General features: G+C 39.5%; 2 protein-coding genes across 5 annotated transcripts; one reads left to right on the top strand and one right to left on the bottom strand.

Moving 5' to 3' along the window:
* The first annotated feature begins 133 nt into the window (after positions 1-133).
* On the top strand, positions 134-7544 carry Olf186-m (Ki-ras-induced actin-interacting protein-IP3R-interacting domain olf186-M). 4 transcript variants are annotated; one of them, XM_071779013.1, is made up of 8 exons: positions 134-311; positions 396-1158; positions 1361-1373; positions 2151-2454; positions 2539-2837; positions 3920-4147; positions 4251-5117; positions 5784-7544. In XM_071779013.1, exons 3-8 carry the CDS (start codon positions 1364-1366, stop codon positions 5840-5842), a joined length of 1767 nt encoding a protein of 588 aa, XP_071635114.1. In that variant the 5' UTR covers positions 134-311; positions 396-1158; positions 1361-1363; the 3' UTR covers positions 5843-7544. The 4 variants fall into 4 exon arrangements, with proteins under 4 accessions (XP_071635114.1, XP_071635112.1, XP_071635111.1 ...); XM_071779011.1 differs by having other exon boundaries at positions 141-311; positions 396-597; positions 875-1158; positions 4251-7544; XM_071779010.1 differs by having other exon boundaries at positions 141-311; positions 396-637; positions 875-1158; positions 4251-7544.
* Positions 7033-11387, bottom strand: LOC139813507 (uncharacterized). The gene is made up of 5 exons (XM_071779018.1): positions 11117-11387; positions 9433-9687; positions 9151-9345; positions 8877-9001; positions 7033-8791 (listed from the first exon to the last, which is right to left on the bottom strand). Exons 1-5 carry the CDS (start codon positions 11228-11230, stop codon positions 8773-8775), a joined length of 708 nt encoding a protein of 235 aa, XP_071635119.1. The 5' UTR covers positions 11231-11387; the 3' UTR covers positions 7033-8772.
* Positions 11388-11722: the final 335 nt, after the last annotated feature.

Raw genomic sequence — 11722 nt, 5'->3', positions numbered from 1 at the left:
GCGCGGCGGCGGCGGCGGCGTCTGCAACATCTGATGCGTATGCGTGCCTGCCTGCCGCCAAGCTGGATTCGCTTCCGGGTGAAACGCGTCTCCGGAGACTCCGCGTGTCAACAAACCTGATCCTCTGTAGATTGCGAAGCCCAAGGAAAACTTGGCTGAGACATTTGGAAGAAGGGAAGTCCGAGTTCTCGTCTCGCGAGAGCCAGCGAGAGACTCGATTGCTCTTGATGGCAAATCTGGACCGAAATGCGATGCGCTCGACTCGGAAGGACTTTATTTCGGTCGCACGTGAAGACCCGTGACGCTTAACGGTGCCTAATGACGTCTAAACTGTTACATTTCGATTATTGCCAATGTCTACAATTATTCCAACGTTCATTCGTCTCGTTTTGCAGAACGTACGTGGAAGGTAAAATGCATCACGTCAATTCGAGGCTCCGCATTCTGCATTCGAATGTCATCTGGTATCAGCGGCGGAAAGTTCGTCGACGGATCTCGAGTGGCAAGCTGGCAAACGCTCTCTGCTCCCGCATATCCAAGGAGTCTGCGAGTGAATTGGAGAGCGACCGGCGATATGGTTACCTCGCGATTTAAAAGGCACTTGGATCTGCTTGTGATCGCAGGGAAATTAATTCAAGTCCAGACCTTTTCGCTTCTGAATGCACAGACGCTCGAGCTTTTCAGAAGCCAAACCGAGATCGAGTCCATTTTTTGTAAATTTAATTTCAGCACCTTTGACAATTTTTTGCATTTTACTCGAACAAACCGGTTTGGGCTTCTGGGAGGTTCGCGTATCGATCATTGCATCTCATTGAATTTGCGTCATCAACTCTTTTCTCTTTCGACGAATTGAGGAGGAAACTTTTTTCTATAGAAGTCTCGTGTGGAATTTCCTTTCGTCGGGGGACCTGACCCACGTCTAATTTATCCGCCACTGTTGGTCTCCGGGCACGCACATGACGTGGCGGGCGTGCGGAGTGTCACGGACGCTAACAAGTGGACGCGCGCTCGCGGGTCGAGCAGTCTCAATCGCTCCGCGCCGCAAGCGAATCGCTCTCGTCGGGCGCGCAACATGCGCCTCGAGTCGCTCTGATAAATCTTGATTGCACCGCAGGGACATCGCCGTCAATGCCGCGCGGCTCATCCGCCTGATTGCAGGTACGTAAGGACATTCCGCCTGACCGCGCGGGGCCTCCGCGCCCTGCGGTTTCGCAACCGCGTGCAAACGCGATCGAGCTTATTTAACTACGTTGCGTACTGCACAGCACGTGCTCTCACGCAGCTCTTTCTCTCTTCCTCCTCTTCTCTGTCTTTCTCTCTCTTTTACGATTATTCGATATTCTGTCCTTGTGCTGCTCAGGATATGGACCCAGGTATTTACTCGACCGGATCATGCGCCCCATTTTCGATGAGACGTATATAGGATTGGACTATCCTTCAAGTTTTTTTTGTCGTAGGGAACAGAGTTTCTCGCACGTGTGACGTCACTCTCGAGCTATGTGCATGTGCAGAAACACACGCTTTCGTTATCGGCATTATCATTATAATGTTTACATTAAAATTGCTAGGCGCAGTCCACATTGAATGTCTCTCTTTTTAGACTCTCGCACTCTGCACGCGCAATTTTATCGTGGCAAAATATCGGAGAAGGTCTACGAAAGAAAATAGAATTTACATATGTTATATTGCTCTCAGTAGTGTATATTTTAATTGTCATATCAATATTATGATTACAAAGATAATGTACAATACAATTTTAGAGTAAAATAAAGGAGAGAAAGAAGAGATTATATATTTTTTTATACAAGTAGAAGCAATATTGTTATGTGAAATATCTTACAAGTCCGAATTACTTTTGTAAGTTTATAATTTTCTTAATGTTTCAAGTGTTGAGATATTTTGTAATTATATTGTAAAAACGATAGGAGAAAGATAAATATCCCATATGTCTCCGGCAATAGTTTATACTTCAATATTACCTCGCGCAACAGAAATCTGATCATTTGCATTTTGACCTCTTTATTTCATAGACAAACTCGTTGGTGCTCAAGAATATCAGTTTGGTTTAGCATTATGTGCATGTGATTTTATTAATTGACATGTGGCTGACGTGCCGAATCGTTTTACGAACGTCTTGTATGTTTTATCAGAGAATGTGGGCAAGGAAACTATTCTGAAAGTGACAGATTGGTTGCGTGGAATTTGGGAAATGAGGCGGCGTGCCAGCGGACCTGTTCAACAATGGATTGACTCCATACCGTCGTCCGCGAGGTCGGACATCGTCGTTGCGAGCGAATGCCAAGAAGATAGCCGGAGCCATGAGCATAAACCGTCAACACCAACCGAGCCTAAGGACATTCCATTTTCTAAAGATTTAAAGTCTCCAAGCATGACCGTATCGGCGCCTATTAATGTTCCTAATTCTTCAGCAATGAATACACCGATATTACCATGGTACCGAGAAATATTTATAATCAACAAGTCAGTTACAACAATCGACGTTAAATCGACGTTTGAATATCCGTTTGAATTTTTCAGTTCGCTTCCTCATCAGAGACTGGCGCGAGACGCGAGTTTTCAGTCGGACAGCAGTCACTGCAGCAGCGTCGAGAGTTTATTGGAACTGCGAAGGGCGGATCCGGCTGCGATTCTGCTCGATCTCGGCTTCGGCGGTTCCTCGGCCAGTCCGCAGGAGAACGGTACAATTTCTCGCATTCCTAGAAGGTTCCTACAGCCGTCGACGTTACCAGGCATCGCCATAGATGATTTTCTTAAGCAACAACAGGAGACCACCGAATCTTTTGATTCAGTATCTTTAGGATATAGAGGCCTAATGGGTAAAATGGATTTTTCAGTAGTAATAATTATGATAACGATTATACCATTCAACAAGAGATTCAACTTCTTTTTATGGAAACAAACTTACGGATAATTTTGGAATTCGTCAATCTCAGAATCAAAGTGTTAAAAACAATAAGAACATACTTATATTATCACAAATAAATTAATGACAGGATTTTTATATAAAAGTTGATGATTATTAAATCTATATTTCTGGGTACAGAATATATCCGTAAACATTTTGCCATATAGCATGATAATTTTGTAGGAAGCAATAACGCGTTATGCGTGCCTACACGTGTCCGACAGCGCAGAAACTTCGGATCAAGTAATTTTGTAAGTCTCGCGTGAGAATCTGTGGTCAGGATCTGTTTTGTTATCTTTAAAGACAGTTTAATTGAATTTGTCTAGAAACGCATAGCTGTGGTTTTGTTTATATTATGTTTTATTTTAGTAAACATTTACAGCTTCTTTTGCTTATGTTGGTTTTGAATTTATGCGTATAGTCAATTTACATACGATGTGCTATTTTTATGTAGAAATTTATCATTCCTTTTGTATTATGTTGCGAAAACTTATGCTTCTAAAATTTCTAAACGCTCGATAATTTTATACGCACAAAAATAGATTGTACTGGTTGTAGACGTGCGATTAGTTACGTGTTATCTGAGTTTTAAAATAATTTGCATGAATAATAATGAAATATGCAAGAGTGATGCAAGAGTGATGCAACAATGTGTACTAATGCATTAAGAGTACGAATTTAAAGTACGAATTTTTAGCGATAGAGCCGAAATACATTCTCTTCTATGATACTGATACATACATTAACTTATATGATAAAATAGCATTTAGTTTTCTAAATTGTGTGCAATAATCTCTTTTAAAAATATCCAGTTATATACCACTAATAGGTAGAATTTGTGCACGTATGTTATACAATCGTTTCCGGGGTATATATGTATTCTGTTATTTTCACTTTATGTATTTTATGCATCATATGTAGTTTTATGACAATTGCTATTATAGCAATAGACCATAATGAATATAGTAATATTTTTTTTTTTATTTTTGAAAGGATCGCCATATGTAGCCCCATCGGAAATTGTGCAAAAGATTATGGAACGTTTGCGGGAGCATGAAAGTCACGAAGCGGATACGACGAGCTTGTATAATTGCGACCAGCACAGTTCATTGCAAATGGATCAGAATGGAAAACTCTCTGTGCTGTCTCCTAATAACAGACAGTTCCTGGAACAGCCACGTTCCAAAAGTCCCGATATGCGCAACAAGCGTATGATCATAGGTAAATGAGAAATCTGGTGCAAATAATTTCAGTAAAATTAATTGACATTCAATTAATTTTATTTCTCTATAAAATGGATGAAACGCTCTTTCCCCTCTTGCAGGGCAGAAATCATTTGCTTTCGGATACGATGGAAATTTGATCGAAATACCTACCAGTGATACAAATCTTACGTGCGATACAGTAAACGATCACAATAGCTCACTGGATACCAGCGAATCCATAGAATTAAAGCAATCGTCTCCAGAAGGAAGTATAACGTTCGAACACCAATATTTTTCAAAGTACGACAAGAAGCTAGCGAAACAATTGTCGTTTGACGATACCGTCGATTTTCCTGAAACTGACCAATTATCAAAAGATGATCAGGGGAGTCAGAATAGCTTAACTATTGCTCAAAGTGGCGCAAATCTAGACGATAGGGAACAAGAATATGATTCATCAGATACAACTTCCAGAAGACATGAATTTTCTGATACTCGAAGGGCTAGCGATGGTTCGTGTGACATTAAACCCTTAAAAAACAAAACGTTTTATGGGAGACGATTCAGCGATGGCGCAATGCGCATTGCTGAACGTCAAACCAAGGAACACACGTTAATGCAAAAGAGAAGAAGTTTCAAAAGACAGTCTAGAGTATGTGATACAACCGCAATGCATTATTGCGATCTAAGTCCTATTAGATCTAGCATTCCGAGTATAGTAATAATAGAACCTAACGTAGATAAGGAAGTGTCGAGTGATAGTACACTATTAAATATACCGAAATCATTCGAGTCAACCGAAGATAAAAGCGATCTGGAATTAAAAATAGACACGGAATCTTCGTTTAGTAAACCTAACAACATGCCTGCGCCATCAAACGTTAGCGAATCTATCGATAGATTAGAATGCTCTGAAAGTGCACAGGAAGACTCGGCGTCGAGCGATCATTCTTGTACGGAAGATAATCAAGCTTGTTGTTACAAAGGTAAAGTATGTAAAGATTGTAAGCATGGCAAAAACTGTCCGGATTGTTGTTGTTACGTTAACAAACGGAAATATCGGAAAAGGATCGAAAAGATCAAGCAGGAAAATAAGAGATTAGAGGATATGCTGGCGAGAAGTAGGAGGGAGGTGGCAGAGATTCGCGATATGCTTAGCAGCGTGTTATCGGTCAGGATGGAACCGGGATTTTAGATGGATTATTAAAACAATTGCCAATTTTGGTAATAGTAAAACTGTCATCTTGTGATATACGTGAATATGTGTATTAGAGAGAATTAATACCTTGTAGAATTTTTGACTTTCTACTTAACATTTTGAGAGACCTGATCTATTTCTCTCTATTTAGAAATCAAATATTTTCGAACCTCATATGTTTTGTAAAACATTAACAAAAGATATTTCGACAATGTACATTTTTAAGAACGATCTTTTAGCATCTATTTTTATCCAAAACTATAAAAAGAAACAAGAATATGATACACTTGATTATTTCTGCATGCTGAATATTAACATAAATTCATGAAAATTTTAGTATAATTTTTTTATATATTTTTATTTCTATTTATGACTCGTGCATATTTTTACACTTACTTAACGCGAGTTATAAACATAAAAAATCTTATTACATTTTGATTTTATTTAATATTAGGCATTGGCACACGACCAAAAAAGAAGTGCAACAGATTTATCATTACAATATTTTATTAATATTGGCGTATGTGATTAAGGTAAATATAAGTTTTGATTATGAAGTAAATTTATAATCGATTTAAATATATGGACGGTATTTTGGGATTGAGAAAAGGTACTTTTATAATCGATATTCGAGGTAACTGGTACTTTAGAATATGTGAGATCATTTTACTGAATTTGATGTCGTCTTGTTGAACTTTTATGATATTTGGCTACACAAAATTTACATTTTCGTGAATTTTATTTAATTAGTCACTCGGGACAATTGACTTGGTCTTGCACTATTCAATTTTTCTCTTCTTTTATCTCTATCTCCAATCGTTACATTGTTATGTAAATCACGCATACAGTGTCCCGCTACCATTACCTCTTAATATACTTGTTAAGTTTGAAATATTGAATTAACCTTTGTTATATTGTAATTAAATTTGTTGATTGAATATCTCTAGCTCGTAGTTGAAAAATAATACTATCATATGTCTTGTTCACGTTTGATATAGAACTTTTCTGTATAAGTTATTTAATATTTTTATACATATATATATGCACAAAAGGTAGATTAAGCACGTAGTGCTCACAAGTTGAGAAAGCACAATCAGGACGATAATGAAAGTTTGATACTTTCGTCGCTCTCTTTAATAATTATATTTACAGTAATTTTGAAATGCTGGTCATTCCGTACTTTATACAGAAAAAAAAACTTTCTTTCTGTAAACTTGAGATCTAGTCTTCTACAACTGTACAACTTCTACAACTTCTGTCTGTACGGTGATAAAATGTTTAACTATTAATTCTTAATCCTCTGACTATTCCTCATGTTACAATCAAGGTAACGTGTTCCCAAAAAATTGAAAAGTAAAACAGTAGTTTTGGGTATCAAATTACTGAGAATTTATGCTGCCACACATATCGGAGTACTTCTTGAATAATGGTATATTTCCACATATCACATTATAGATATAGACAATGTACATTTATTCAGCTTTAATCTAACAACGGGATCAGTAGTTAATATACTTAAAAGAAATCTGCGATTTAATGAACCAAATAAAATGAAGGGATGATCTGATTTAAAACAAATAATGCGATATGCTCGTTCCGTTGAAAGTAACCAGATGAGAATTATTTGATATTAATAACGAAACGCTATCATCTACAAAAATATTCATTTGTGTGTGTGGGGAAGGAGGAGAAAAGATATTAAATACATTAAATTAATATATGTATTGTTACGAAATGTATATATAAGTCTGTCCATTTTTTACTTAATGCTTAATATGCTAACATCAATTGGAAATTGGAAGTTTTATTTGATATCACTAAATGTGGATTCAATTTTTCTTAAGTCATAACATCGCTTATAAAGTAAAATGCATTTTATTTTGTCATGGTATATAAAATCATAATTAGCGTAGAAATACAAGATTATGAAAAAAAGTGATTCAATACAAATCAAAAACTTTCGAACAGTGTTAACATTTACGTAACAAATTTTCCGCAATAAACATCCACATTTTACATGATAAATCAGTCTATCTATGATATATATTTTCTGATTCCTTACACAATATCTCAAATGATGAAAGATCCTATTAAGATATATATTACTTATGTAAAGTGCGCAGAAAGTAATTATACAAACAGAATAGAAGCATCGTAGGATTAAGGTACAATGTACAATTGTGGGAGAACTCAATAAATATTTACCACAATTGAATTTCGTATTTTTTTTTATGTATTAACCGTAATTCGCATCTATCAAATTTATGAGCTAAACACACCGCTAAATGTACCGTTTACAACACTTCGTAGAAACAAACTGTATATACTACAAACTATCCAAGTATATATTTCAAATGTGTTCTTACTTGTCATAAATAATCGCGAAACTATGTTGGTTCTTACAGATCGACATGCGAAGTAAATATACCGCAATTTTGTAAATATACCGTGAGATCGAACTATTTTTAATAACAAGGACAAAATACGATCGTCAATAATAATATAAGTTAACTTTGTACATACAACTGATCCCCTTTACAAGTTCGATAAAACATATGAATGCAGGTTGTCGCGTACTGGAAGTGTTTGCTAGTTTTCGTTACATCTTATGATTAAGCGACACACAAGAACTGGCCTAGCGTCGCCCGTAGCAGTTATGGGAACCGTGAGAAATGTTTCCTACAGTTTCCCTTTATTTTTTAAGTTTAGATATTAACTAGCATTTTTTCCTAGTCCTAGAACTGATCGAAAGAAGATACATATTATAGTCATATTTATTAAATAATGTAATTCACATTTTTATATTTGTTTGCATAATCCATTTTCAATGTCATTTAATTTTTTGTACATGGATTTATATCAAATATGAAATTCTCTTTTTGCTGTAACGCGAGAGTGATCATTTGTTTCTGACTAAGAGCGCGCTTAAAATGGCCACATAGGTCACAAGACCAATGCTGCGTCTGTAAAATAGAGTTGAAATTACGAACAGACTAACAGTGACATTGTTAAAAAAAAAAAAAAATCGAACATCAACATGCATCCTTTATGCTAGGTAACATTGAATTTTTTGTTCTGTCGAGGACATAAAACATTCGTAAATCATCGGGTGTTGCATTTACTAAACTCCGTAGATACGACGCATGCTTGCGAGTAGCTCTCTTAATTGAAGCTCACATGTATATTCTGTCAGAGATATCAATTATAGCTATAAAGCTACCCCCAGTAATAAACTCAGAGCCATGGTCCATCCAATCTTATATTTTAAGTATGAACCTGCTACAGAGTACCATGTCACAAACATCATCCGTGTGTGTGTGTAAACTGTAAATATGTTTTGTGAGTGGTGTACATGTAGATGTGGATGTTTCTTCCTTTTCTTTCCTTAAAACGTACGTTTTCTTAAGACGTATATAAACAAGTAAGGGCAAACTCGATCTAATTTAGTCTTCTTTATCATCCCTGAAATTAATAAAGAGAGAAATACGTTAATATCAACGTCACATTATATATTGCAACATTTATAGATCGCGATGCGACTACATACTTTACTTCTTGTGGTTGCGATGGATCAAAATGAAGTTCAACAATTGTCTCTTGTCTACTTTGCACTTTAAAGGACACCTGGACTGCTAAGTAATTGTCTTTGTTACTTTGTTGCCATCCAGAATACTGAAATGAAATGATTTCTATGAATTACCTACATTCCAACTACCTAAACACAATTATCCGATATCGACTAACTTGAATTACAGGTCAGTTCGGCGAATGTTAGAACACGTTATTTGTAATTCCGGAAAAAAAAAAAACGCTGCACTTACTGTCGTTGTGCTTCTGTACAGTACTTTCCCATCTTCCTCGAAAGGTAGAAATTTCTGAAGCAACGCCTTTCCATCTATCCTCCACAAGGTTGGGTAAGTGCTCGATTCCACATCGGACTTACCCTTGCTAGACAAGTTATCTTCCTTATTCTTATTAGATTCAAGGTCAGCTTTTGCAATAACAAACGAGCCAGACTGCAAGAAACATCAATGTTGAAACATCGATCATGTTTTAAAGTATTACAACCGATTGGATGACGATCACTGGGTTCGACGGCTCACCGTGTATTCTTTTGGGGTCTCTCCCGATTCATTGAAACTGTTGTCATCGGAATCATCATCTTCATCGTCCTCCTTTTCCTCGTCGTCCTTCTTAGAACGCCTTTTCCTCTTTGACTTTTTCCCTGCGTCAGAGTCAGACTCGTCGTCCTCTTCCTCTTCGTCCTCCTCGAAATCCTCTTCTTCTTCCTCGTCCTCCTCCTCAGAATGCTGCCGTTTTTTCGCCGCTCCTCTCTGTGGCCTTATTTTACTGCCAGCCTGTAGAAAAAAATCACAAGCAACATATCAGAATTAGATAGTCTATCGCTTTCTTGCCGCATACTTTTAATCACTCTCCGTAATCGTACTATCAAATTACAGACTTCATTAGATCTCTTCGCGAGACGATACATAATCTAAGTTTGAGATACAGGCCTTCGTGGAATCCATCAACGTCCCTCAGTTTATCAACATGATACGGGATTCATACATCTAACAATCAAAAGACAGCCGTTTGATATTTCCTAGATATTTCTGATTAATTAATTTATCAAGCAATAATTTTACCATTGGACAGAATTATTAACTTTTTCTCGTTTAACATGAAAAAAATATTAGATTGGGGAATTATACGTATTATATTCTAAAATTCTATTTATAGAGAAATGTAGAATTGTTATTTTTAGAAACTTCGCTTTCTAGCAATTCTTGAATCAATTGCCGATTAATCGGAGTAGAAGCCTTAATACCTGGACTTTACCCTTTCAAGGTATTAATATAGGTCAATCTAGAACAGTGGGAAATTTTTTTACGTTTCTATACGCATTATTAGTATTATTTCTGTAGGTACTTGTACGACCCATTGGAGTTATGCAAAAAAGGATGTTCACAAAATGAAAATTAAAAAAGTTTTTGGTTCTAAACTTCAGTCTGGAACCCGGGAGTCTCTGAAAGGGTGAAAAAGCGCATTCATGCCCAACCGTTAACCCTATTGTTTTCGTCAAAAGGGACGAGGGGAGTCGCGCGGTTGCGTGCGACGTCGCTTCCGGCGATTCGTCCGGACCGGCGGGGCGCCACCGGGCGGCCGACCGGCCGACCGACCACGGACCAACCGGCCGGCGACGATGGCCGCCACGGGGCGAGGGGAAATCGTACTGGACCGAAAACGAAACCCGACTCTATCTCGAAAGATACGTCAGGACAGCGCGACCGGGCCGTCGTGCGGGAAGCCGCGCGGCGCACCGGGGACCCTATCTCTCGGGAGCGGGGCTCCTTCCCCGCGGCGAGGGGGGAGCAGACGATGCCCGCCGCCGACGCCTCGCTCCGACACGGTCGGTCGGCGTGACCCGAGGTGCCCTGTTTTTTTTCCCTCTGCTCCAATTTTAGTTCGATTCGCCGGGGAGAGGAGGAGGAGGCGAAAGCCAGGGAGGTCACGAGAGGCGCGATTCCGCGAGGAATTTCCTCGTCGCGGCGAAATGTCCGCCGACCGTCGGCGGCGTGAATCGGCCGCGCTCTCGTCTCTCTCTTCCCTCTCTCCCTCTCACGCTCGCTCTCTTACTCTTTCCGAACAGGACAGGCGTCGTTTATCGCGCGAACGACGCGAACGTCGCAAAAGGAGAATTCGACGACAGGCGTTCGGCGGACGTGGGCGCGACGAAGGGGACGGGAAAAAGAGAATCGAGCGATTGAGCGGCGTAGTCAGATTTACCTCGGTCCCGGCCTCCGGAGTCCATTCCTCCTCGGAGGCGCCCTCGACCTCCGGATAGTCCGGATCGTCCACCTCGTAATCGTCCTCGTCCGAGTAGTCCTTGATCTTCTTCATGCTGCCCTTGCGCGAAATGTTTGCCGATTTTCCGTGACACCGTACGCGGGAAAGAGCGTCCGTTTACGCGGGCGACACGCGCTGGCGAGGACGGTGAGAGAGCACGACGTGCGCACGGAGAGCAGTTGAGCAGTATCGCACAAACAATATGGCGGTCGGTAAGGGAGGAGGGAGGACCACCGAGGAGGTGCGCGCTCCCTTTATTATCGCGAGTGCCGCGGACACGGCGCGGCGCCGCGGCAAGCGGCTGCGGGAACCGTATCCCCGATGGCAGCACCGTTCCCATTTCCCATTCCCATTCGCGACGGCAACCTGGCGACCGGTCCCCGGTCCCGACGATCCGAGTGCGGAAAGATGGAAATAAGTCTTGGGAGATGTCTGACGAATGACGATGATATTTCCATAATTGAAACTTACTGGAAATAGGTGAGCCTGGTGTGCAAATTTATTAGATAAATCAAAAAGGCGATCTGAAGAGAAAGGAGCTACTTG

Source organism: Temnothorax longispinosus, chromosome 5 (assembly GCF_030848805.1).
Source record: "Temnothorax longispinosus isolate EJ_2023e chromosome 5, Tlon_JGU_v1, whole genome shotgun sequence".
Classification (NCBI taxonomy): domain Eukaryota; kingdom Metazoa; phylum Arthropoda; class Insecta; order Hymenoptera; family Formicidae; genus Temnothorax; species Temnothorax longispinosus.
The sequence above is the reverse complement of the archived record's forward strand: the minus strand, read 5'-3'. Positions and strand labels throughout refer to the sequence as shown.

Coding starts and splice junctions, on each gene's coding strand:
- Olf186-m (XM_071779011.1), top strand. Junction 2,838..3,919: donor AGGATATAGAGGCCTAATGG/GTAAAATGGATT, acceptor TATTTTTGAAAG/GATCGCCATATGTAGCCCCA. Junction 4,148..4,250: donor CAACAAGCGTATGATCATAG/GTAAATGAGAAA, acceptor CCCCTCTTGCAG/GGCAGAAATCATTTGCTTTC.
- LOC139813507 (XM_071779018.1), bottom strand. CDS start 11,230: ATGAAGAAGATCAAGGACTACTCGGACGAGGACGATTACGAGGTGGAC. Junction 9,688..11,116: donor CTCCGGAGGCCGGGACCGAG/GTAAATCTGACT, acceptor TTTTTTCTACAG/GCTGGCAGTAAAATAAGGCC. Junction 9,346..9,432: donor AGACCCCAAAAGAATACACG/GTGAGCCGTCGA, acceptor TGTTTCTTGCAG/TCTGGCTCGTTTGTTATTGC.